The 25,231-nt window shown below is 46.6% G+C and overlaps 1 protein-coding gene and 9 non-coding genes across 10 annotated transcripts in view; 5 read left to right on the top strand and 5 right to left on the bottom strand.

Annotated features, from left to right (window-relative positions):
• LOC124775376 (calcitonin gene-related peptide type 1 receptor-like) overlaps window positions 1-6,360 on the bottom strand; it is a 39,907-nt gene extending 33,547 nt beyond the window's left edge. The window contains exon 1 of the mRNA XM_047250210.1: window positions 6,101-6,360. Within this exon, the coding sequence (XP_047106166.1) occupies window positions 6,101-6,360 (260 nt within the window). The remainder of the gene's footprint in view (window positions 1-6,100) is intronic.
• A 10,797-nt stretch (window positions 6,361-17,157) lies between these two features.
• On the bottom strand, window positions 17,158-17,232 carry Trnas-cga. The gene has a single exon. It is a non-coding gene; the product is annotated as a tRNA-Ser (tRNA).
• Window positions 17,233-17,458: 226 nt separating this feature from the next.
• Window positions 17,459-17,533, bottom strand: Trnas-cga. Its single transcript has one exon. It is a non-coding gene; the product is annotated as a tRNA-Ser (tRNA).
• Window positions 17,534-17,759: 226 nt separating this feature from the next.
• Window positions 17,760-17,834, bottom strand: Trnas-cga. The gene has a single exon. It is a non-coding gene; the product is annotated as a tRNA-Ser (tRNA).
• A 226-nt stretch (window positions 17,835-18,060) lies between these two features.
• Window positions 18,061-18,135, bottom strand: Trnas-uga. The gene has a single exon. It is a non-coding gene; the product is annotated as a tRNA-Ser (tRNA).
• Window positions 18,136-18,614: 479 nt separating this feature from the next.
• Window positions 18,615-18,689, top strand: Trnas-cga. Its single transcript has one exon. It is a non-coding gene; the product is annotated as a tRNA-Ser (tRNA).
• A 226-nt stretch (window positions 18,690-18,915) lies between these two features.
• Window positions 18,916-18,990, top strand: Trnas-cga. Its single transcript has one exon. It is a non-coding gene; the product is annotated as a tRNA-Ser (tRNA).
• A 526-nt stretch (window positions 18,991-19,516) lies between these two features.
• Trnas-cga lies at window positions 19,517-19,591 on the top strand. The gene has a single exon. It is a non-coding gene; the product is annotated as a tRNA-Ser (tRNA).
• A 526-nt stretch (window positions 19,592-20,117) lies between these two features.
• Window positions 20,118-20,192, top strand: Trnas-cga. The gene has a single exon. It is a non-coding gene; the product is annotated as a tRNA-Ser (tRNA).
• Window positions 20,193-20,719: 527 nt separating this feature from the next.
• Trnas-cga lies at window positions 20,720-20,794 on the top strand. The gene has a single exon. It is a non-coding gene; the product is annotated as a tRNA-Ser (tRNA).
• The last annotated feature ends 4,437 nt before the right edge of the window (window positions 20,795-25,231 follow it).

The raw sequence follows: 25,231 nt of genomic DNA, 5'->3' as shown, positions 1-25,231 counted from the left end.
ATTGGTTGGGAGCCGCCCCCATGATGAGCTGTCAGGCGAGCAGAACTGTAGCGTGGGTGCGAATCGGGACTGCTGCTGAAGACTTGGACGAGAGAGGACGCTTTGATAAGATGGGTCGAGCCACGCTCGATTTAAGTGTGAGAAATGTGCTATATTTATGATTAATGGTTCCACAGTAGGCGAACAACCTTTTTTTGCAGCTAGACGTAAAGTAATATTAATATTTTGGGGGAACGCAATTTACTTAGGTAGGAATTGTGCAGTAGTAGGTGAAGTAAAATTGTTGCTTTCCTTTGTGATAGTAATTTGCAACTTTGGGGTTTTATAACAATTTCGCGGTGAATAATTTAATCTAATTTGTTTGAGCAAGCAAGTTTATTAGGAAAAATGAAATATTGAAGTGCGTGTGGCAATTTATTTAGTTTTACACCTGGCACATACCATGTGGGGCTGATCAAGAATTTTACGCACCAGTGCTAGGGACCTAAAGCATGCATGTAGGAAGTGTGCTATTACATGAAATATGCGTGTGAAATCAAGTACTGTTATAAATTTTCAATTTTCTTAAATATCTGCAATCTTGAAAGATTTAGTAACGAGGATCCTTTGTTAAGGACACGTGGTATCTCGTGTGAAAGCGTGTGTCAAATTTTAGCAAACCAAGTGAAGATAATGCTTGCTTATTCATGTTTATTGGAATGTAGAGTCACGTGGGGAGATTTTCTGAATAATGAAAATTGCAAAGCGGGGAAAGAGATTAGTAAACTGATAACGTAGCCATGAATTTTGGTTGCAACAAAGTAAGTAGTTCATCTTGAGTGTGTGTATTTTATATATGTAAGTTTGGAACGGTTTTCATATTCAGTGGGTGAATTTGTGTCGGGAGTAGGCAGCAGTACAATAGTGGCTATTACAGTGAATGATCAAATAGGCGCGGAGGTTATGTGTAATAATTTTGGTTTTCGGTGGAATAATTTTGAGTAGAGATAGTTACTGTACGGTGAATATCTGAACCGGTAACAGCTCGATCCTTACGTTTCTCCCTTGCATATCTTGGTGCAGTAATTGTGTGTGCATATTGATTAATGGATACAGTTATGGAATATCCTTTTCTTCCGATCCAAAAGGGGGGACTTGTGGTGATAAGAGATACCATTCTGTAGGAGACCATAGTTTTAGTAGAACGTCAGATGCGTTAAATTTTACATTGCTAATGAGAAAGTCAGATACGTTTAAATTACGTTGTGGAATCTGATGCAATTTCATGCTGTGTAAAGATCAGCCGCGTTAATATTTGTTTAAAGAAATGAATTTTTTGTTCTTATAATTATCTGAAATGCTTAATGAATAAACCAATTTGTTCTATAAAAATTCAAATTTTAGTCGGAACATTCTTTCTATAAGAATAGACAAACCTCTCATTATTTTGTTTCATTATCAGTTGAAAAAGAAATTTTATTTAATAATTTTACTAAATGTTTGAAAGTCATTCATTGGGCCAAGCAGAATTGACATAGCTTTCCAGTTAGGGCATTTATGCAAAGGTCCCGCAAATAAATCCGTTGCGCATAGTGTTAAACTGAAGTAGTGGGTACTTTGCAGGTGCACAAGCGTAAATAGACAGACAGTCGATTCCAAACCTTGAGATACCAACGTAAATACCGCAGTATCCAGCGGCGTTTACAGTTGGTTCCCAATTCCAATTAATGCGATACCTCGGCAACTGTTTGATTTGTGGACCCATGTTTATTGGAGATTTTTAATTCCTGTACTTTCCACTTGTGAATTAATGACTACCACTTCTGAAACACCCTGTATAGTGATAGACAACAAATAACAGAGACATCATACCCACCAATATCTAGCTCTCTATTGTTTTGCAGAATTGCATCACTGAGTCTTCATGACAAAAACCTCTTTTGAGTATACTGATCATCAAGCTTGATCAGCAACTGCAAGACAACAGAGGTATCGCAACACCCATCCTGACATTATCGTAGGTGCTCTCGGCCAGAGCAAGTTCAGCTGATGCAGGAGAGAAGCAAAAGCTCTAGGCTCGCATCAAGCCTTTCTGAAATAATTTGTATTTGACGGAGTATTCCATTAGTTGTTCACTGTGTCACCTGTGATGTGCAAACGTTCACTATATAAGATTAAGCCCGCTGCCATATGGTCGGCAGCTGTGAGTCCAGGTACTGGAGACGTCAACCGAAGGCATAGGTAAAGACCGAACTGTTAGCCGAGCGGGGTAGCCGCGCGGCCTACGGAGTCTTGTCACGGTCCGCGCGGCTAACCCCGTCTGAGTCCTCTCTCGCGGGCATGTGTGTGTGTGTGTGTGTGTGTGTGTGTGTGTGTGTGTGTGTGTGTGTGTGTGTCGTCCTTATCGTAAGTTTGTTTACGTTAGATTAAGTAATGTGTAAGCTTAGGGACCTATGACCTCTGCAGTTTGGGCCCATAAGACCTAACCACGAATTTCCAAATTTACGGAACTGTTAAACGGAGAGCATGCTGATGCACCAGACTGACGGAAATGTCTGCAAGTAAGGGAAGGAACGACGTCCAGATATTCTCCATAATGGAACGTCGACTGCCTTGCTAAGGGGAGCATTACGGAAGGATAGTTGCGCCAAACAACAGTACCTTATATGGATTTGAACTCAGTGGTCAAGAAAACTGGTTATCGCGATTGGAACTGTGAATGGCATGCATCCGAGAACAATAAGGGCGACAACCTGACGGCCATATAACGGAAGGTCTCTCCTCGTATATGGTTCACCTGGGTGAAGCTTACTAGACTTCATGTGACTTCTCTCATCTGCATGGCACTTGGACATAGGTGTTAACCCACCCACCTGCAACAGGTGAAAATCATCGCTTCTGGACGTTGTGGTCAGGACACAATGGTGGTGGCTGGTGTGAATCGCGTCATACTTGCGAGAGTAGGGGAACAAGGTGGTGTCACCCCAAGTACCGTTATTTAAGATGGCCTACTTCGATTCTGATAAATAATTAATAGGTTTCTGGAAGCTATCTCCTGGTTGAAAATGGAATTCTGTAGCCATTACTAGTAACTGATAGTTTAGCTCATCCCTAGTTGTAGGCCATACAAGGCTATTTGAATAAATAAATAAATAAATAAATAAACGCAACAGCTGCAGGGACTACATTTATTGATCTCCTGTTGGTTCCCAATTAGTTTCATGACTATAAAGTCACATGCTTAGGTGCCAAACAACTGCCCAAAATAAGATGTTCAAAATGGTTCAAATCGCTCTAAGCACTAGGGGACTGAACATCTGAGGTGATCAGTCACCTAGACTTAGAACTACTTAAACCTAACTAACCTAAGGACATCACACACATCCATGCCCGAGGAAGGATTCGAACCTGCGACCGCAGCAGCAGCGCGGGTCAGGACTGAAGCGCCTAGAACCGTTCGGCTACAGCGGTCGGCTAAATAAGATGTAAAAAAAACCTTTTGTTAACCTACGCCGGCTAAACTATAAGACAAAATTTTAATTGCATTATAAATAACAAAAGAATGGTCCCGGACCTTTCCAGACGTGGAAGCCGTCTCTCAACAAAACATAGATGTCTCCTACATTCATGATGATCGTAGCGTAAAACAATGGATTACATGCGAGATGAATCTTAGAAGAAACTGGAATGCTCAGAAATCAATCCATTTATAAAACAATCCGGATAATGCATAATGATACCCAAGGGAAACTGAGAGCCGATTCTAAGAACCCCCAGAAATAAATACTTCTTACATAAAGTGAACTGCGTGTGTCCTCACAGCTGATAGTGTAAGCAGTATTTATTGCTGGAGCTTCTTATAATGGATTCTCAGTTTCCCTTCGGTATCATTGTGTATCAGTGGGATTCTTTTACAACTTCACTGGATTCTGAACATTGCTGTTTCCTCTAGATTACATCTTGCACTGTCAAGTTTTCTCGGCGGTTTCATTTTTACGCTGTGATCAGCCTGATCATAGGGGACATCTGTGTTTTCTTGAGGAACGGCTTCCACGTCTTAAAAGTTCCGTGCTCTTTCTTTTGTTATTTACACTCCTGGAAATTGAAATAAGAACACCGTGAATTCATTGTCCCAGGAAGGGGAAACTATATTGACACATTCCTGGGGTCAGATACATCACATGATCACACTGACAGAACCACAGGCACATAGACACAGGCAACAGAGCATGCACAATGTCGGCACTAGTACAGTGTGTATCCACCTTTCGCAGCAATGCAGGCTGCTATTCTCCCATGGAGACGATCGTAGAGATGCTGGATGTAGTCCTGTGGAACGGCTTGCCATGCCATTTCCACCTGGCGCCTCAGTTGGACCAGCGTTCGTGCTGGACGTGCAGACCGCGTGAGACGACGCTTCATCCAGTCCCAAACATGCTCAATGGGGAACAGATCCGGAGATCTTGCTGGCCAGGGTAGCTGACTTACACCTTCTAGAGCACGTTGGGTGGCACGGGATACATGCGGACGTGCATTGTCCTGTTGGAACAGCAAGTTCCCTTGCCGGTCTAGGAATGGTAGAACGATGGGTTCGATGACGGTTTGGATGTACCGTGCACTATTCAGTGTCCCCTCGACGATCACCAGTGGTGTACGGCCAGTGTAGGAGATCGCTCCCCACACCATGATGCCGGGTGTTGGCCCTGTGTGCCTCGGTCGTATGCAGTCCTGATTGTGGCGCTCACCTGCACGGCGCCAAACACGCATACGACCATCATTGGCACCAAGGCAGAAGCGACTCTCATCGCTGAAGACGATACGTCTCCATTCGTCCCTCCATTCACGCCTGTCGCGACACCACTGGAGGCGGGCTGCACGATGTTGGGGCGTGAGCGGAAGACGGCCTAACGGTGTGCGGGACCGTAGCCCAGCTTCATGGAGACGGTTGCGAATGGTCCTCGCCGATACCCCAGGAGCAACAGTGTCCCTAATTTGCTGGGAAGTGGCGGTGCGGTCCCCTACGGCACTGCGTAGGGTCCTACGGTCTTGGCGTGCATCCGTGCGTCGCTGCGGTCCGGTCCCAGGTCGACGGGCACGTGCACCTTCCGCCGACCACTGGCGACAGCATCGATGTACTGTGGAGACCTCACGCCCCACATGTTGAGCAATTCGGCGGTACGTCCACCCGGCCTCCCGCATGCCCACTATACGCCCTCGCTCAAAGTCCGTCAACTGCACATACGGTTCACGTCCACGCTGTCGCGGCATGCTACCAGTGTTAAAAACTGCGATGGAGCTCCGTATGCCACGGCAAACTGGCTGACACTGACGGCGGCGGTGCACAAATGCTGCGCAGCTAGCGCCATTCGACGGCCAACACCGCGGTTCCTGGTGTGTCCGCTGTGCCGTGCGTGTGATCATTGCTTGTACGCCCTCTCGCAGTGTCAGGAGCAAGTATGGTGGGTCTGACACACCGGTGTCAATGTGTTCTTTTTTCCATTTCCAGGAGTGTATAATGTACTTAAAAGTAAGTTAAACGGTTCAAATGGCTCTGACCACTATGGGACTTAACTTCTGCGGTCATCAGTCCCCTAGAACTTAGAACTACTTAAACCTAACTAACCTAAGGACACCACACACATCCATGCCCTGGGTAGGATTTGAACCTGCGACCGTAGCGGTTGCGCGGTTCCAGACTGTAGCGCCTAGAACCGCTCGGCCACTCCAACCGGCTAAAGTAAGTTAACAAAAGGTTTTTTGCCTTCTTTAGGTCACTTATTTGACACCTGAGGATGTGACTTCACAGTCATAAACTGATTGCCAACCAATAGATCAATAAATCTTCTCAAGGCAGCTGTCGCAGTTATGTATTTATTCAAATGCATTTCTACAGCTATGGCTGCCACACTCACCAAGTAGTATGTGATTGTAAGGACTACAAAAAGCTACAGCAGAATAGGCTTGGACAGTGGCTCCATCTGAACAACCATCTTGTGTCCTAGTCTGGAATCACTCTGCCTATTAGCATTCGGGAAAAGGGCTAATCACGTTTGAACTGAAGTTACTTATCTTCGAACAGCTCTGTTTTGCTTTTGTATTGCGTCACATTGCCGTTACTCACTGTAGCACGTCAGCAGGCCGCGACATACGGACCCCCACGTAGAGAGCGGCGATGGGCAGCGGCAGTCCCCAGCCCACGAGCAGGAACCAGCGCATCGCCGATTCGTCCTTGACAAAGACGACGACCAGCGCCAGGTGCAGGTGGAGGCCCTCGCAGAACATCCACAGGTAGTTGGCCAGCATCAGGTACTGCAGCGCCACGTGCAGCGCCTGGCACGCCACCTGTGAACCGCGTAACCAGGTTCTCAACAGCCAGTTCATGGTGACAGTGACGCCCAGCGCCAGGTACAGAGGAGGGACTTGTCAGGGGTAGCTGAGCAGGGCCAGGTAGGCCACTTCTTTGATTCCGTACCACATTGTCGATGACTAACGGAGATTAGACTATAGCCCGCAGCTCGTGGTCGTGAGGTAGCGTTCTCGCTTCCCACGCCCGGGTTCCCGGGTTCGATTTCCGGCGGGGTCAGGGATTTTCTCTGCCTCGTGATGGCTGGATGTTGTGTGATGTCCTTAGGTTAGTTAGGTTTCAGTAGTTCTAAGTTCTAGGGGACTGATGACCATAGATGTTAAGTCCCACAGTGCTCAGAGCCATTAGACTATACAGGGTGGTCCACTGACCATGACCGGGCCAAATATCTCACGAAATAAGCGTCAAACGAATAAACTACAAAGACGAAACTTGTCTAGCTTGAAGGGGGAAACCACATGGCACTATGGTTGGCCCGCTAGATGGCGCTGCTATAGGTCAAACAGATATCAACTGCGTTTTTAAAAAATAGGAAACCCATTTTTTATTACATATTCGTCTAGTACGTAAAGAAATATGAATGTTTTAGTTGGACCACTTTTTTCGCTTTGTGATAGATGGCGCTGTAATAGTCACAAACATATGGCTCACAATTTTAGACGAACAGTTGGTAACAGGTAGGTTTATTAAATTAAAATACAGAACGTAGATACGTTTGAACATTTTATTTCGGTTGTTCCAATGTGATACATGTACCTTTGTGAACTTATCATTTCTGAGAACGCATGCTGTTATAGCGTGATTACTTGTAAATACCACATTAATGCAATAAATGCTCAAAATGATGTCTGTCAACCTCAATGCATTTGGCAGAACGTGTAACCACATTCCTCTCAACAGTGAGTAGTTCGCCTTCCGTAATGGCTCTGAGCACTATGGGACTTAACATCTATGGTCATCAGTCCCCTAGTACTTAGAACTACTTAAACCTAACTAACCTAAGGACAGCACACAACACTCAGTCATCACGAGGCCCTTCCGTAATGTTCGCACATGCATTGACAATGCGCTGACACATGTTGTCAGGCGTTGTCGGTAGATCACGATAGCAAATATCCTTCAACCTTACCCACAGAAAGAAATCCGGGGACGTCGGATCCGGTGAACGTGCGGGCCATGATATGGTGTTTCGACGACCCATCCACCTGTCATGAAATATGCTATTCAATACCGCTTCAACCGCACGCGAGCTATGTGCCGGACATCCATCATGTTGGAAGTACATCGCCATTCCGTCATGCAGTGCAACATCTTGTAGTAACATCGGTAGAACATTACGAAGGAAATCAGCATTCATTGCATCATTTAGAGTGCCATCGATAAAATGGGGGCCAATTATCCTTCCTCCCATAATGCCGCACCATACATTAACGCGCCAAGGTCGCTGAGGTTCCACTTGTCGCAGCCGTCGTGGATTTTCCGTTGCCCAATAGTGCATATTATGCCGGTTTACGTTACCGCTGTTGGTGAATGACGCTTCGTCGCTAAATAGAAGGTGTGCAAAAAATCTGTCATCGTCCCGTAATTTCTTTTGTGTCCAGTGGCAGAACTGTACACGACGTTCAAAGTCGTCGCCATGCAATTCCTGGTGCATAGAAATATGGTACGGGTGCAATCGATGTTGACGTAGCCTTCTCAACACCGACGTTTTCGAGATTCTCGGTTCTCGCGCAATTTGTCTGCCACTGATGTGCGGATTAGCCGCGACAGCAGCTAAAACACCTACTTGGGTATCTTCATTTGTTGCAGGTCGTGGTTGACGTTTCACATGTGGCTGAACACTTCCTGTTTCCTTAAATAACGTAACCATCCGGTGAACGGTCCGGACACTTGGATGATGTCGTCCAGGATACCGAGCAGCATACATAGCACACGCCCGTTGGGGATTTTGATCACAATAGCCATACATCAACACGATATCGACCGTTTCCGCAATTGGTAAACGGTCCATTTTAACACGGGCAGTGTAACACGAAACAAATACCGTCAGCACTGGCGTATTGTTGCGTGATACCACGTACCTATACGTTTGCGTCTATTACAGCGCCACCTACCATAAAGCGAAAAAGGTGGTCCAACTAAAACGTTCCTATTTCTTTACGTACTGCACCAATATGTAGCAAAAATTGGGGTTCCTATTTAAAAAACGCAGTTGATATCCGTTTGACATATGGCAGCGTCATCTAGCGGGCCAACCATAGCGCCATCGCCATCTGGTTTCCCCCTTCAAGCTACACCAGTTTCGTTCTTTGTAGTCTTTTCGTTTGACGCTTATTTCGCGAGATATTTGGCATGGTTACTATCAATGGACCACGCTGTATAAAGTGTCTCCGCTAATATATGATTGAGTAATAATTTTTCGAGTAATATAAAAAGCAATTAAAAAGTTTCTGTTTGAAGGCCGTACAGCCCAGAATAGGTACATCAATTAGGCAAAATCACCATGAGCATTGAGACAATCATACCACTGTCTCACCAAGTTGAAGATACCCATGTAGTAAAACACTGTGTCCTGCTGAGTGCAGAAGTCTGTAACTGCCTGCTGAATGTCCTCGACTGACAGGAATCGTCGACCCTTGAAGGCCTGTTTTAAGAGACCAAAGACGTCAAAATTACTTAAGGAGAGACCACAGATCAAAGATCGCGATCCGCGACTGTATATTTCCAGCCCGCAATAGGGAATTACAGGTACCGCACATCGCTGCTCTATAGACACTCGGACCATGACTGTCACGTGAGATAGCGCGACACACTGACAATAGGGGAATTGTATTGCTATTCTGGCTTGTAAGGGCAAACAGGATCACAATCTCACCACTTATTCTCAGTTGAACCAGCGTAGTATAGCTTCTGTGTAGAATAAATCTATCAGATTCTATTGAGGTTTAGATAACATCAGATGGCGCTATCGATATTTTGAGTCAGAGTAAATAATTCAGTGAGCCGCCATTCAGGGAGTGTTAACTGCATGTTGCGTATTTCAGCTGCCGTCGGTTAATGTTTTGTTTTGTCATCAAACTTAACAAATATTTTTCGCTCCTATTTTGTAATCAGTAAACTTGTGCCACAACTTCTATAAAAGATCAATTCAATGTTTGCTATATTAGTCACCCATCAACAATTGACTGAAATAATGACAGGTATGCCATTTCATTAATATTATGTCAGCATTCAAATTCTTTTAGAATCTGACAAATGTGATAACCATAGCCGCTAATGCAGGCTATCAACAGTAACACAGTCAAAGGGCAAAATAAATTTAGCAGACGCATGGGGTAGGTAGACAAGTGGAAGTTTTACTAGTTAAAGTGATTGGTGTCAGGGCGATAACTCATAGTCGTCTGTCGCCCTCCAAAACATACCGCAAGTCCAGTGTAGTCTTGGAATTTGGTGACCGCTGCTAGGATTTGAATTTATGGCACCATATGTGACCGTCTTATGCAATTTTACGTCTACATCTATATCTACATTTATACTCCGCAATCCGCCCAACGGTGTGTGGCGGAGGGCACTTTACGTGCCACCGTCACTACCTCCTTTTCCTGTTCCAGTCGTGTATGGTTCGCTGGAAGAAAGACTGCCGGAAAGCCTCCGTGATCTCCTCGGGAAGTATAGGTAGGGGGAAGCAATATATTCGATACCTCATCCAGAAACGTACCCTCTCGAAACCTGGACAGTAAGCTACACCGCGATGCAGAGCGCCTCTCTTGCAGAGTCTGCCACTTGAGTTTGCTAAACATTTCCGTAACACTATCACGCTTACCGAATAACACTGTGACGAAACGTGCCGCTCTCCTTTGGATCTTCTCTGTCAACCCTACCTGGTACGGATCCCACACTGATGAGCAATACTCAAGTATAGATCGAACAAGTGTTTTGTAAGCCACCTCCTTTGTTGATGGACTACATTTTCTAAGGACTCTCCCAACGAATCTCAACCTGGCACCCGCCTTACCGACAGTTAATTTTATATGATCATTCCACTTCAAATCGTTCCGTACACATACTCACAGATATTTTACAGAAGTAACTGCTACCAGTGTTTGTTCCGCTATCATATAATAAAGGATCCTTCTTTCTATGTATTCGCAATAGATTACGTTTGTCTATGTTAAGGGTCAGTTGCCACTCCCTGCACCAAGTGCCTATCCACTGCAGATCTTTCTGCATTTCGCTGCAATTTTCTAATGCTGCAACTTCTCTGTATACTACAGCATCATCCGCGAAAAGCCGCATGGAACTTCCGACAAGCCGCATGGAACTTCCGACACTATCTACTAGGTCATTTATATACACTCCTGGAAATTGAAATAAGAACACCGTGAATTCATTGTCCCAGGAAGGGGAAACTTTATTGACACATTCCTGGGGTCAGATACATCACATGATCACACTGACAGAACCACAGCCACATAGACACAGGCAACAGAGCATGCACAATGTCGGCACTAGTACAGTGTATATCCACCTTTCGCAGCAATGCAGGCTGCTATTCTCCTATGGAGACGATCGTAGAGATGCTGGATGTAGTCCTGTGGAACGGCTTGCCATGCCATTTCCACCTGGCGCCTCAGTTGGACCAGCGTTCGTGCTGGACGTGCAGACAGCGTGAGACGACGCTTCATCCATTCCCAAACATGCTCAATGGGGGACAGATCCGGAGATCTTGCTGGCCAGGGTAGTTGACTTACACCTTCTAGAGCACGTTGGGTGGCACGGGATACATGCGGACGTGCATTGTCCTGTTGGAAGAGCAAGTTCCCTTGCCCGTCTAGGAATGGTAGAACGATGGGTTCGATGACGGTTTGGATGTACCGTGCACTATTCAGTGTCCCCTCGACGATCACCAGTGGTGTACGGCCAGTGTAGGAGATCGCTCCCCACACAATGATGCCGGATGTTGGCCCTGTGTGCCTCGGTCGTATGCAGTCCTGATTGTGGCGCTCACCTGCACGGCGCCAAACACGCATACGACCATCATTGGCACCAAGGCAGAAGCGACTCTCATCGCTGAAGACGACACGTCTCCATTCGTCCCTCCATTCACGCCTGTCGCGACACCACTGGAGGCGGGCTGCACGAGGTTGGGGCGTGAGCGGAAGACGGCCTAACGGTGTGCGGGACCGTAGCCCAGCTTCATGGAGACGGTTGCGAATGGTCCTCGCCGATACCCCAGGAGCAACAGTGTCCCTAATTTGCTGGGAAGTGGCGGTGCGGTCCCCTACGGCACTGCGTAGGATCCTACGGTCTTGGCGTGCATCCGTGCGTCGCTGCGGTCCGGTCCCAGGTCGACGGACACGTGCACCTTCCGCCGACCACTGGCGACAACATCGATGTACTGTGGAGACCTCACGCCCCACGTGTTGAGCAATTCGGCGGTACGTCCACCCGGCCTCCCGCATGCCCACTATACGCCCTCGCTCAAAGTCCGTCAACTGCACATACGGTTCACGTCCACGCTGTCGCGGCATGCTACCAGTGTTAAAGACTGCGATGGAGCTCCGTATGCCACGGCAAACTGGCTGACACTGACGGCGGCGGTGCACAAATGCTGCGCAGCTAGCGCCATTCGACGGCCAACACCGCGGTTCCTGGTGTGTCCGCTGAGCTGTGCGTGTGATCATAGCTTGTACAGCCCTCTCGCAGTGTCCGGAGCAAGTATGGTGGGTCTGACACACCGGTGTCAATGTGTTCTTTTTTCCATTTCCAGGAGTGTATATTGTGAAAAGCAATGGTCCCATAACACTCCACTGTGGCATCACAGAGGTTACTTTAACGTCTGTAGACGTCTCTCCATTGAGAACAACATGCTGTGTTCTGTTCGCTAAAAACTCTTCAATCCAGCCACACAGGTGGTCAGATATTCCGTAGGCTCTTACTTTGTTTATCAGGCTACAGTGTGGAACTGTATCGAACGCCTTACGGTAATCAAAGAAAATGGCATCTACCTGGGAGCCTGTTTCGTTACAAGGTTTCTGCATTACCATGTTGAAATACAACTGGTGCAGTGAGGTAAATCAATTTCGCGTAACCGTAAGAATTGCTGGCTCTAAGTGCATTGGTGATTTGTAAATTCTGTGTGCGTTGTTTGTTTGTATTAATATTCATTTCTAGTTGTGATTTCTGTGCCACTTGTTAATTGTTCCTGTCGGAGAAGGCGCTGTGTTAACGTGTGGAATCTCTGATCATTGCATTTTATCTTAGACTAGGGTTGATGCGCATTTCCATGGATTTAGAATTAGTGGCTCGCCGGAGCAAATTTCAGGGTAGAATTGTACTACATTACGACGAGAACCAACAGAAATCCCTGGGGAGCAGAAACCAGAATGCATGCTCATTAGAAGCAAGGCACGTTTGCTCCAAAGTAGTGAGAATATTCGAATTTAATAGCATATTGATTAACGTCAGACTGGTAGCACTGATCAAGAGGAAGGTGTGGGGAGCCCTCAGTCGAATGTAGTTGCTGACCTTGCGGATATTTCAACACGGAATTTTCTGATTATGAGGAAGAAATTCAGTCAGACAACGAGAGCGAAGATGAAACGGCTACAGAGAGCCATGTAAAATCTGCTGGCATGGCAAGACGTACAGTTAGTGAGAGTAGCGGAGAAAACTCACGAACAAGAAGTCATAGAACTATGGAATCGCATTCCTTTAGACCTGGAGGTGTCAGCGGAGGATCTCAATTTGAGGCCTCATGCTACTCATGCGGGAAGCGGAGCGAAAGAGACAAGAGAGGCAGGAGAACGAGGAGATAACCTCAAAGGAGATGAAGAAGGTGAAGGAATTAGTCACTAAGGAGACGAAGGAGATATGGATGGTAGCTGAACAGCTTGCTGAAAGTATAGACCAAGTTAAGAAGTAAGTAGCGAGTGTTATAGAACGGTTAGAATGCGTCAAGAAAACATCGACAGAGACACAAGAGGTTGCGAAAGAGGCAAAACGCAATGCGAGGGCGGCAAGATTAGCAGCCGAGGATGCACCCAAGGACCCTTTTTTAGCTAAAGGACAAGTAAAACAGGTTCAACCGAAATGTGCAAAACCGGAAAGGTTCTTGCCACGCTCCAAAACCGCGGAAGAAGGATCGTCCAGGAAAGGCAAGAAAAAATTAGCTATGACGTGAAGAGCATCGAACAGATCTAGAACAAACAGGCAGAAATGTCAGAGATTAAAGAAGAGCAGACTCTGATCATCTCAGAGCAAAACGATCTGGCAAAAGACGTCCAGCAAGATCACCAGCGGGTTGCACAATTATAATCACAATCTGGTACGGCAACACTCCCGCATAATCAGGGAAGGAGTGAAGAGCATGGATTACGACATTACGGTGTGCGTCACCAGCACAAAGACGAATGATGCAGGAGAACACACCAGGCGCCATAGGGCGCACGATACAACACGCGCCGCTGGAGCCGCAGAGTATGACAGAAACTCAATCAGAACACAATTGTGTACGTCTTCGGCGGACGGAACAATTACTTCGTGAATCTGACAACACAAGAGGAGGTCTTAACAGTGCAAAAGATCGTGTGGACACCGATTTATGGAGATGCATGCTACAGAAACGAGGGAAATTTCGTTCGCGGGAAATGTCTAACCATTCGACCAAAAATATTTCTTATCCATTCAAAATTTCCAAGTGTATAAAGAGAATAACAATACATTTCATTCAAAACGTTGGATAACCCAGCACACTAAAATGCTACCAGAACAGTCACCACCGAAATAAAAGCTGGAATTTATCTGTGTATTTTTAGAGGGATCGATTGTGGAGCATAGGCACAGGGTTGCTGAGAGTTGTCGCTCGTACAAAGTAGTTCAGCAAGGCATTCCTTAACACGTATTGGTCGCAACACACCCAGGAAAGAATCAAGCAGGAGATTATGTTAGCCAAAGGTTTAGAAGTGTTAGGATTCCGTAATCCGGTGAAGTTTTTTTAAGAAGAATCGGTTTTTGGGCGAGCCGTACAGCCTCAAGGAAATTATGAAGCGCTGTTATAACAAATCACCTCTGCACCACCAACAACTCCTCATCAGACGGTGCGAGTCCACTGAATCCCTCAAGAGCGCGCTACGCGAATTTGACTATGTCGACGAGGAATAAAACGCAAGAGATAGTAACAATGACCGCAGCTGACAAGGATCGTCAGTAAGGAACGACAACAGACGAAATGAGGGAAATGAGGGAAATTATCGATCACAGGGAACAACAAAACTCGAACTATAGAGAAAGTAACCAGCCACCGTGGGAGAACAGAGGTAGACCAGGTAATTACAATGATAATTACAACGAAAGGCGAAAAGGAAATTGGAGAGAACAAGGAAATCCAAACCAGTACCAGCGGGATATTGGAAAACAACAGCAGCAAAGAAGCAACTAGGAGAGCAATAGTCGATGACAGCAAGAAAACCAACAAGATCATTATATCCTCATTAGGCCATCCAACCTGTGTCAGGGGAAACGTAGCAGAAGTCTAAGTAGAAACTGAGGGAATCTCTTCACTATATCTGTCATGTGAAACCATTTATAGAATAGGTTTTTATGGTATATCAGTAGAGTTAGAGTCAATTTGTACATAGATCTTCAATGGATCAGCAAATTCTACGTCATGTTGTATAGCACAGACCACGTTATTCCTTTACTGACTTTCTGAAACTGAAATATTCATCAATGTCATTTATTAGCTTGTCGTACGACTGCTTGAGGAACATGATAAAACGGGTAGTGTGGTTGTTACAACACCATATCAATGTGTTCACTGCCTGCTTGAAAATCAAAGTCAGGGATGAGAAGAAATTCGTCGTCAGTGACTACTCTTCGTATTAACTGACACCTCTCTCTGACATGATAACTTCCGCATATTGACTGAACGAAGCTCAGGGTCCAACCTGCATTTACCTTTGTGACAAATGGTCATTATTTCTTCTAGTCAAGAAACGACTGCATTATGAATAACAAATTCAGATTTATAGTTCTCGTAGTAGTGTCTTCAACCATATCACTATGGTCTGTGAAAGTACTTCTGTCCCTTTCCCGCGGTATCTTACGCACTGCCTAAGACGCGAGTGTACGTTGCTTTCCGCTGTTAGCGATGACGAGATTGTGGCCATGCCACTGCGCGTATTTGTCTCGGTATTCAGGTGTGTTATGGGTGGCATTAGCTGCCTACGCATGGAGACGCTAAGTTTACGGGGATTCTGAGCCATCACCAGTCATGTAATGAAGTGTTTCTCGAGATCTTTGTGTTTTGCTGGCGCCTAGAGAGAGCGCCATGGGCAAAGCACACTATGAGGAATGAGCACATGCAGTGCGAGTCATGGTGGTGTGGCGTACCTCAGTTTCAGGAAAAGGAGGGCAGCAGTAAGAAGGGGATCGTTGGTGAGGATGAGGACCGGCCTACATCGGGAAACTAACTTAGCTTTTTGTATTTTATTACAGTAGCGATTCAACAAGGGGAAATTGGAGGCGTTTTTGTAACATGTAGAGTAACAAGCAAGCGGAAACTAACGACGTTTGTAAGTTTCAGATATGCGAATGCAGGTGCGGGTGTCATGAGAGAGAACATCTATGCAGACAAATGTGAGCATGGTTTCTGACCACGTTGGCACTGGGTGACAATGCTGAGAGAAGTATCAAGAACAGGAGGAGTGTACGTAGCGTAGTCACAATCTAAGAGCAGAAAGGACTTAGAGGTAAAGTTGACAGGTGCTGGGTAAAGCGAATAAGGTAATACTGAGTGCTGTGTGGAAAGAGCATGTTGGGTGAAGAGTGGATGCAAGGCTGGCCTGTCATTGGGGTAATGCATGTCGGGAAATGGTACTAACACAACTCTCACACACAGACCAGAGACACTTCACACCATATATTTAAGACATGTATTAATATTAAGGGTGTCATGTTTAGTCTGTATGATAACACATACTTCCTCTTTCATTTCTTTGTTATTACAATCACACAAGGAATTATATATACTATTTCAATGCATTTACTCAAGCTACATATTTTTGTGTTGTTAATTTTGTTCCTAAGAAACTATGCACATAGAACTTTGTAAAACATTGGCACTGAAAAGTACTACAAGGATTGTGCAGATTTTGGGAGCTGTTAGACTCTCAATCGATGCATCCGGTGAGACGCTGCAAGGCAAAAATTTGTGGCCGGCAACAACGATCACGTAGTAGCCTGAAGGAAAATGCGTGCGGTGGCACAGCCTGGAGATCTGCCAGCTGAGTGGAGGGCTGCTGTCAGCGCTGAATGAATGCCGGGATAGCTGGGGGTCTACCTGTCGCCTCCACTGCCCAGCGAAATTGGAGGGGGAGCTACGCCACGTGCAGCGGATGCTGTAAACCAGCCTTCACCAGGTGGCTGTGAATGGAGGCGACCCTCGAAACTTGGGTTACCCGTCACTTATACCATGTTACTCCTTCGACAGCCTATCGAAAGAGCCAGGCCCCGAGTAAATGACAGCCGACAGCAACCTCTCACTGAACGGTTGCGAATGGCACCGCCAGTCTGCAGGCTCATCCCTGACATCGCGACACGCCTTCGAACGACCCACAGAAGAGCTGGCGCCACGACAAGGCCCAGAGAGATTCCCCAGGCGGACGCGGGATTCAACCGTCGTCCTCCCGAATGCGTCCAGTGTGTGTGGTGTTCTACCCTTATAAAAGTTAAGATCTTCCAGAGTAGAATGAGATTTTCACTCTGCAGCGGAGTGTGCGCTGATATGAAACTTCCTGGCAGATTAAAACTGTGTGCCCGACCGAGACTCGAACTCGGGACCTTTGCCTTTCGCGGGCAAGTGCTCTACCAACTGAGCTACCGGAGCACGACTCACGCCCGGTACTCACAGCTTTACTTCTGCCAGTATCTCGTCTCCTACCTTCCAAACTTTACAGAAGCTCTCCTGCGAACCTTGCAGAACTAGCACTCCTGAAAGAAAGGATATAGCGGAGACATGGCTTAGCCACAGCCTGGGGGATGTTTCCAGAATGAGATTTTCACTCTGCAGCGGAGTGTGCGCTGATATGAAACTTCCTGGCAGATTAAAACTGTGTGCCCGACCGAGACTCGAACTCGGGACCTTTGCCTTTCGCGGGCAAGTGCTCTACCAACTGAGCTACCGGAGCACGACTCACGCCCGGTACTCACAGCTTTACTTCTGCCAGTATCTCGTCTCCTACCTTCCAAACTTTACAGAAGCTCTCCTGCGAACCTTGCAGAACTAGCACTCCTGAAAGAAAGGATATAGCGGAGACATGGCTTAGCCACAGCCTGGGGGATGTTTCCAGAATGAGATTTTCACTCTGCAGCGGAGTGTGCGCTGATATGAAACTTCCTGGCAGATTAAAACTGTGTGCCCGACCGAGACTCGAACTCGGGACCTTTGCCTTTCGCGGGCAAGTGCTCTACCAACTGAGCTACCGGAGCACGACTCACGCCCGGTACTCACAGCTTTACTTCTGCCAGTATCTCGTCTCCTACCTTCCAAACTTTACAGAAGCTCTCCTGTGAACCTTGCAGAACTAGCACTCCTGAAAGAAAGGATATAGCGGAGACATGGCTTAGCCACAGCCTGGGGGATGTTTCCAGAATGAGATTTTCACTCTGCAGCGGAGTGTGCGCTGATATGAAACTTCCTGGCAGATTAAAACTGTGTGCCCGACCGAGACTCGAACTCGGGACCTTTGCCTTTCACGGGCAAGTGCTCTACCAACTGAGCTACCGGAGCACGACTCACGCCCGGTACTCACAGCTTTACTTCTGCCAGTATCTCGTCTCCTACCTTCCAAACTTTACAGAAGCTCTCCTGCTAACCTTGCAGAACTAGCACTCCTGAAAGAAAGGATATAGCGGAGACATGGCTTAGCCACAGCCTGGGGGATGTTTCCAGAATGAGATTTTCACTCTGCAGCGGAGTGTGCGCTGATATGAGCACTTGCCCGCGAAAGGCAAAGGTCCCGAGTTCGAGTCTCGGTCGGGCACACAGTTTTAATCTGCCAGGAAGTTTCATATCAGCGCACACTCCGCTGCAGAGTGAAAATCTCATTCTGGAAACATCCCCCAGGCTGTGGCTAAGCCATGTCTCCGCTATATCCTTTCTTTCAGGAGTGCTAGTTCTGCAAGGTTCGCAGGAGAGCTTCTGTAAAGTTTGGAAGGTAGGAGACGAGATACTGGCAGAAGTAAAGCTGTGAGTACCGGGCGTGAGTCGTGCTCCGGTAGCTCAGTTGGTAGAGCACTTGCCCGCGAAAGGCAAAGGTCCCGAGTTCGAGTCTCGGTCGGGCACACAGTTTTAATCTGCCAGGAAGTTTCATATCAGCGCACACTCCGCTGCAGAGTGAAAATCTCATTCTGGAAACATCCCCCAGGCTGTGGCTAAGCCATGTCTCCGCTATATCCTTTCTTTCAGGAGTGCTAGTTCTGCAAGGTTCGCAGGAGAGCTTCTGTAAAGTTTGGAAGGTAGGAGACGAGATACTGGCAGAAGTAAAGCTGTGAGTACCGGGCGTGAGTCGTGCTCCGGTAGCTCAGTTGGTAGAGCACTTGCCCGCGAAAGGCAAAGGTCCCGAGTTCGAGTCTCGGTCGGGCACACAGTTTTAATCTGCCAGGAAGTTTCATATCAGCGCACACTCCGCTGCAGAGTGAAAATCTCATTCTGGAAACATCCCCCAGGCTGTGGCTAAGCCATGTCTCCGCTATATCCTTTCTTTCAGGAGTGCTAGTTCTGCAAGGTTCGCAGGAGAGCTTCTGTAAAGTTTGGAAGGTAGGAGACGAGATACTGGCAGAAGTAAAGCTGTGAGTACCGGGCGTGAGTCGTGCTCCGGTAGCTCAGTTGTAGAGCACTTGCCCGCGAAAGGCAAAGGTCCCGAGTTCGAGTCTCGGTCGGGCACACAGTTTTAATCTGCCAGGAAGTTTCATATCAGCGCACACTCCGCTGCAGAGTGAAAATCTCATTCTGGAAACATCCCCCAGGCTGTGGCTAAGCCATGTCTCCGCTATATCCTTTCTTTCAGGGGTGCTAGTTCTGCAAGGTTCGCAGGAGAGCTTCTGTAAAGTTTGGAAGGTAGGAGACGAGATACTGGCAGAAGTAAAGCTGTGAGTACCGGGCGTGAGTCGTGCTCCGGTAGCTCAGTTGGTAGAGCACTTGCCCGCGAAAGGCAAAGGTCCCGAGTTCGAGTCTCGGTCGGGCACACAGTTTTAATCTGCCAGGAAGTTTCATATCAGCGCACACTCCGCTGCAGAGTGAAAATCTCATTCTGGAAACATCCCCCAGGCTGTGGCTAAGCCATGTCTCCGCTATATCCTTTCTTTCAGGAGTGCTAGTTCTGCAAGGTTCGCAGGAGAGCTTCTGTAAAGTTTGGAAGGTAGGAGACGAGATACTGGCAGAAGTAAAGCTGTGAGTACCGGGCGTGAGTCGTGCTCCGGTAGCTCAGTTGTAGAGCACTTGCCCGCGAAAGGCAAAGGTCCCGAGTTCGAGTCTCGGTCGGGCACACAGTTTTAATCTGCCAGGAAGTTTCATATCAGCGCACACTCCGCTGCAGAGTGAAAATCTCATTCTGGAAACATCCCCCAGGCTGTGGCTAAGCCATGTCTCCGCTATATCCTTTCTTTCAGGAGTGCTAGTTCTGCAAGGTTCGCAGGAGAGCTTCTGTAAAGTTTGGAAGGTAGGAGACGAGATACTGGCAGAAGTAAAGCTGTGAGTACAGGGCGTGAGTCGTGCTCCGGTAGCTCAGTTGGTAGAGCACTTGCCCGCGAAAGGCAAAGGTCCCGAGTTCGAGTCTCGGTCGGGCACACTGTTTTAATCTGCCAGGAAGTTTCATATCAGCGCACACTCCGCTGCAGAGTGAAAATCTCATTCTGGAAACATCCCCCAGGCTGTGGCTAAGCCATGTCTCCGCTATATCCTTTCTTTCAGGAGTGCTAGTTCTGCAAGGTTCGCAGGAGAGCTTCTGTAAAGTTTGGAAGGTAGGAGACGAGATACTGGCAGAAGTAAAGCTGTGAGTACCAGGCGTGAGTCGTGCTTCGGTAGCTCAGTTGGTAGAGCACTTGCCCGCGAAAGGCAAAGGTCCCGAGTTCGAGTCTCGGTCGGGCACACAGTTTTAATCTGCCAGGAAGTTTCATATCAGCGCACACTCCGCTGCAGAGTGAAAATCTCATTCTGGAAACATCCCCCAGGCTGTGGCTAAGCCATGTCTCCGCTATATCCTTTCTTTCAGGAGTGCTAGTTCTGCAAGGTTCGCAGGAGAGCTTCTGTAAAGTTTGGAAGGTAGGAGACGAGATACTGGCAGAAGTAAAGCTGTGAGTACCGGGCGTGAGTCGTGCTCCGGTAGCTCAGTTGGTAGAGCACTTGCCCGCGAAAGGCAAAGGTCCCGAGTTCGAGTCTCGGTCGGGCACACAGTTTTAATCTGCCAGGAAGTTTCTTCCAGAGTAGTTAATTTTGCGCAAAACAAAGTGGAATAACCTTGAAGCAAGACAACACGTCAATGAAGCTTAAAACTTTGTGTTTTGCCTTACGGCAGGTCTGGTCATGGGGGAAGCCCCGTCAGAGAAGTCCACCGAATGAGCGTCTAGGTAAGTGATTCCAGTGATGGTTTCCCGTTGCCTTCCTCTGATAATGATGAAATGATAATGAGGACAACACAACACCCAGTCCCTGAGCGGAGAAAATCTTCGACTTAGCCGTGAATCGAACCCTGGCGGCTTGACGTGACAGACCGCCGCGCTGACCACTGTGCTATCGGGGCGGATCAATGAAGCTACTAAACTAGTGAAAACTTTCAGTGTAGCCCTCTTCAACAAAACCATTTCAACACAATGTGTTATAATGTGTATGTGACGGACCTGCTAGCTTTATGAACAGTGCTCATCAATTTATAACCGAGAGAGCAACCCTCCGACGTAGAAAATAACCTCTCCTCACACATTCTGTTAAATGCCATTAGCAAATCAAACATGGCCTACGCTACATGAAATTTGAGAGCAGGCATGCTGTGATGTTTCGACTAATGGTTTCCCCACTCACCAACAGAAGATCGTTCTGTACCTCCAGCTTTTCGTGAATTATCTGTTAACTGTTTGCTAATCAATGAGATAGGGACAAATTGCCATTGACTTTGACTTGATACCAGCAGCATATTACAGTTTTAGTTCGTGGTTGTGAACTTATCGCATTAATGTACAGTTTTTTAAAAAGATTTTCACAAATAATTTGGTACAACCTATGGTCTTCAGTGAATCATTGCAAGATAATTACATTTCTCAGGACCGTGTACTAGTTCATCTGCAAAGCAACACTCGAAGATGCGCTTAAAACTCCCTAGAAGATCTGCTAACAGTTGATGTGATTGTACGTTTTAAACTTAGTGATATACTTTGTTTGTGATTGAAGAAGTCACGTTGGTGTACAGTTTCGGGTAACGACGGCTTTGGTTGTGGTTATGATATTTTATGACTAGCTCAGTTTATGATGTTCTAGTGGACACTATAACGTCTCTGGTGGGAAGGAATTACCGTAGCCTCCCATTTTTCCAATCAGTCTTATATTGCAGTTTTTGCGACAGTACATGGCTCATTGTTGTGAGCGGTCTGTTTTGATAGCGATAGTCAAAAGTTTAGGCAGTTGCTTCAAAGAAATGGCATCGGCCTTGCCGCAGTGGATACACCGGTTCCCGTGAGATCACCGAAGTTAAGCGCTGTCGGGCGTGGCCGGCACTTGGATGGGTGGCCATACAGCTGCCATGCGCTGTTACCATTCTTCGGGGTGCACTCAGCCTCGTGATGCCAATTGAGGAGCTACTCGACCGAATAGTAGCGGCTCCGGTCAAAGAAAACCATCATAACGACCGGGAGGACGGTGTGCTGATCACACGCCGCACCTATCCACATCTTCAACTGAGGATGACACGGCGGTCGGATGGTCCCGATGGGCCACTTGTGGCCTGAAGACGGAGTTCTTTTTCAAAGAAATAGCTTTGTTCAGTATCATTAGAGATAAACTGCAGCACTGTGACACAAATACAATCGTCTTTGTACTCATAATTGTTGCTTGCATGAGTGGTATAATTTAGGATATGTGGTTATCTGCTTCTATGTATACGTTACAACGTTCATTAGAGGACAAGCAGTAGACGACTGTTTATTGTAGAAATAACAAGACGACGACATTCCCACAAAATTATTGACAATCTACAATGACAAAATTATTGCATCTAATATGCAAAATATATGAGACATGCGAAATACCCTTATAATTCAAGAAGAAAAGAATAACTCCATTTCCAGACAATGCAGAATCTGAAAGATGAAAATATTATAGAACCATCAATTAGAAAAATAATGACTGCAAAGAACTGACACGAATTATTTACAGAATAATGGAAAAACTCATAGAACTTAATCTGGTGGTAGATCACTTTGGACCCCGGACAAACGTAGGAACACGTGGTGTAATAAGGATCCTATGAGGTATCTTAGAAGACCAAGAAGGAATGCAAATCTACATTCATTGCATTTGTATATTTTTAGAAAGATTTTGACAATATTGACTGGAATACACTATGAAGCTGTGAGGGCAGCAGGGATAAAATACAGAAAGCGAGATACTAACTACAATATACACAGAAATAAGTCTGTAATTATGAGTCTAAGGATATGAAATTGAGCTCTTGGTCGAAAAGGAAATGAGAGTGCTCCGTAACATACACTCGATGTTATTCAATTTATTCATTGAGCAAGCACTAAAATAAAGGAAACTAAGGAGAAGTTTGGAAAGAAAATAAAATTTCATATAGAAGAAGTAAAAATTTTGTGGATTGGTAGTGACACTGCATTTCTATCACAGACAGCAGACGGCTTGGAAGATCATTTGAACGGAATGGATATTATCTTGAATAGAGGTCTAATGAATAAAAGAAAAACAAGGATAATATAAGGTAGTCGAATACAATCAGGCAATAACGAGAGAATTACAAAAGGAACTGCGACAGTAAAATCAACATATGTTTTGTTATTTGCGCAGCGAAATCAGCGTGAGATAAGGAGGACATTCTCAATAATAGTACAAGCGATTCTGGAAAAAAGAAAATAACTAACATCGAATGAAAATGTACGAGGGGCGTTCAATAAGTAATGTAACACATTTTTTTCTGAAACCAGATTGCTTTTATCCAGGATTCCAATACACAATATTATTCCTCACTCGTTTAGCTACAGTCACGTTTTTCAACAAAATCTCGACTTTGGATCCAACGTCTTGCTGCATCAAGATCCTCCCCATCATCCACATGCTGACCACCCTGATAGCTGAGTGGTCAGCGTGACGGATTGCCGTCCTACGGGTCTCGGTTCGATTCGCCGCTGGGTCGGGGATTTTCTCCGCTCAGGGACTGGGTGTTGTGTTGTCTTCATCATCATTTCATCCCTATCCGGCCTGCAGGTCGCCCAATGTGGCGCCGAATGTAATAAGACCCGCACCAAGGCGGCCGGACCTGTCCCGCACAGGGCCTCCCGGCCAATGACGCCAAACGCTCATTTCCATTTCCATCCACGTACTGCTTCTCGCAGAGTGCATCCTTCATTGGACCACACAGATGGAAGTCAGAAGGTGCGAGATCTGGGCTGCAGGGTAGATGAGCAAGAACAGTCCATTGGACTTCTCTGCGAGCTCCTCTCGGGTGAGCAGAGTTTTGTGAGGCTTTGCGTTATCATATCAGAATTACATCTTCAAAGTTCCGACAGACCGTCACAATGACTTTACTGGTTGAGGCTGTGGCTTTCTTCGGAGGAGAGGTGGTGTGAAGTCGCTCCATCGACTGCCGTTTTGTTTCCGGTTGTAAGTGATGAACCCATGCTCCATCGCCTGTGACGATGTTTGGCAAAAAATGATCACGATCAGTCTCGCAACGGTCAAGCAATTCGGCTCAGACGGTCCTTCTTTGCTCTTTATAGTCTTCTGTTAGGCAGCGAGGAACCCAGCGGGTTGAATGCTTCAGTGGTGAACGAGTGTGTCTGCACTACCAACGAAGAAGCCGAGTTGAGCAGCGAGGTGTTTGATTGTGATCCGTCGATCAACTCGAATGAAAGTGTCCGCATGTCCCAACACTGCAGGAGTCACAGCTGTATGTGGACGGGCGGTCAGCAAGAGATCAGGTTCGAGCGACCTTATTGCGATGATGGCAGACGCCTCCCCCAGCAGCTCATCCTGCTTTTGTTCACTGCCAGGTTTTCCGTAGACATTCAGCAAACGCCTATAAATATCTGCGATGCTCTGATTTTCCTCCAAAAGGAACTCAACGACAGGTCTCTGCTTGAAACGCACCTACGTTTGAAACGCCATGTCGAAGGATACGTGTAGTGCCACCATCTATCGAGGGAATATTTCACGATGTCTCACAGCAAATTCTACAGTCTTGCAACCGAAATGAAGTGAGAAAAAAATATGTTGCATTACTTATTGAGCGCCCCTCGTAAATATTGGGAAGTCTTTTCTGGGGATAATTGCCTGGAAAATCTTTGTTAATTTGTAGAAAGATTGTATGGGACCAAACTGCTTAGGTCATCGGACCCTAAGGCTACACACTAATTAATCTAAGTTAAACTAACTTACGCTATGGACAACACAGACACCCATCCCCGAGGTAGGACTCGAACCTCCAACGGGGGGGGGGGGGGGGGGGGGGGGGGCGCGGACCGTGACAAGACGCCCAGACCGCTCGCCTACCCCGCGCTGCCGGGATTTGCCTGCAATGTAGGCTGGTACCGAAGGACAACGAGGACGATAAATAGTTCAAACAAGAAGGGAATAGAAGCTTTCGTGTTGATATGGAGGAATTC

The sequence above is a fragment of the Schistocerca piceifrons genome, chromosome 2, assembly GCF_021461385.2.
Source record: "Schistocerca piceifrons isolate TAMUIC-IGC-003096 chromosome 2, iqSchPice1.1, whole genome shotgun sequence".
Classification (NCBI taxonomy): domain Eukaryota; kingdom Metazoa; phylum Arthropoda; class Insecta; order Orthoptera; family Acrididae; genus Schistocerca; species Schistocerca piceifrons.
This window is presented reverse-complemented; position numbering and strand designations above follow the sequence as displayed.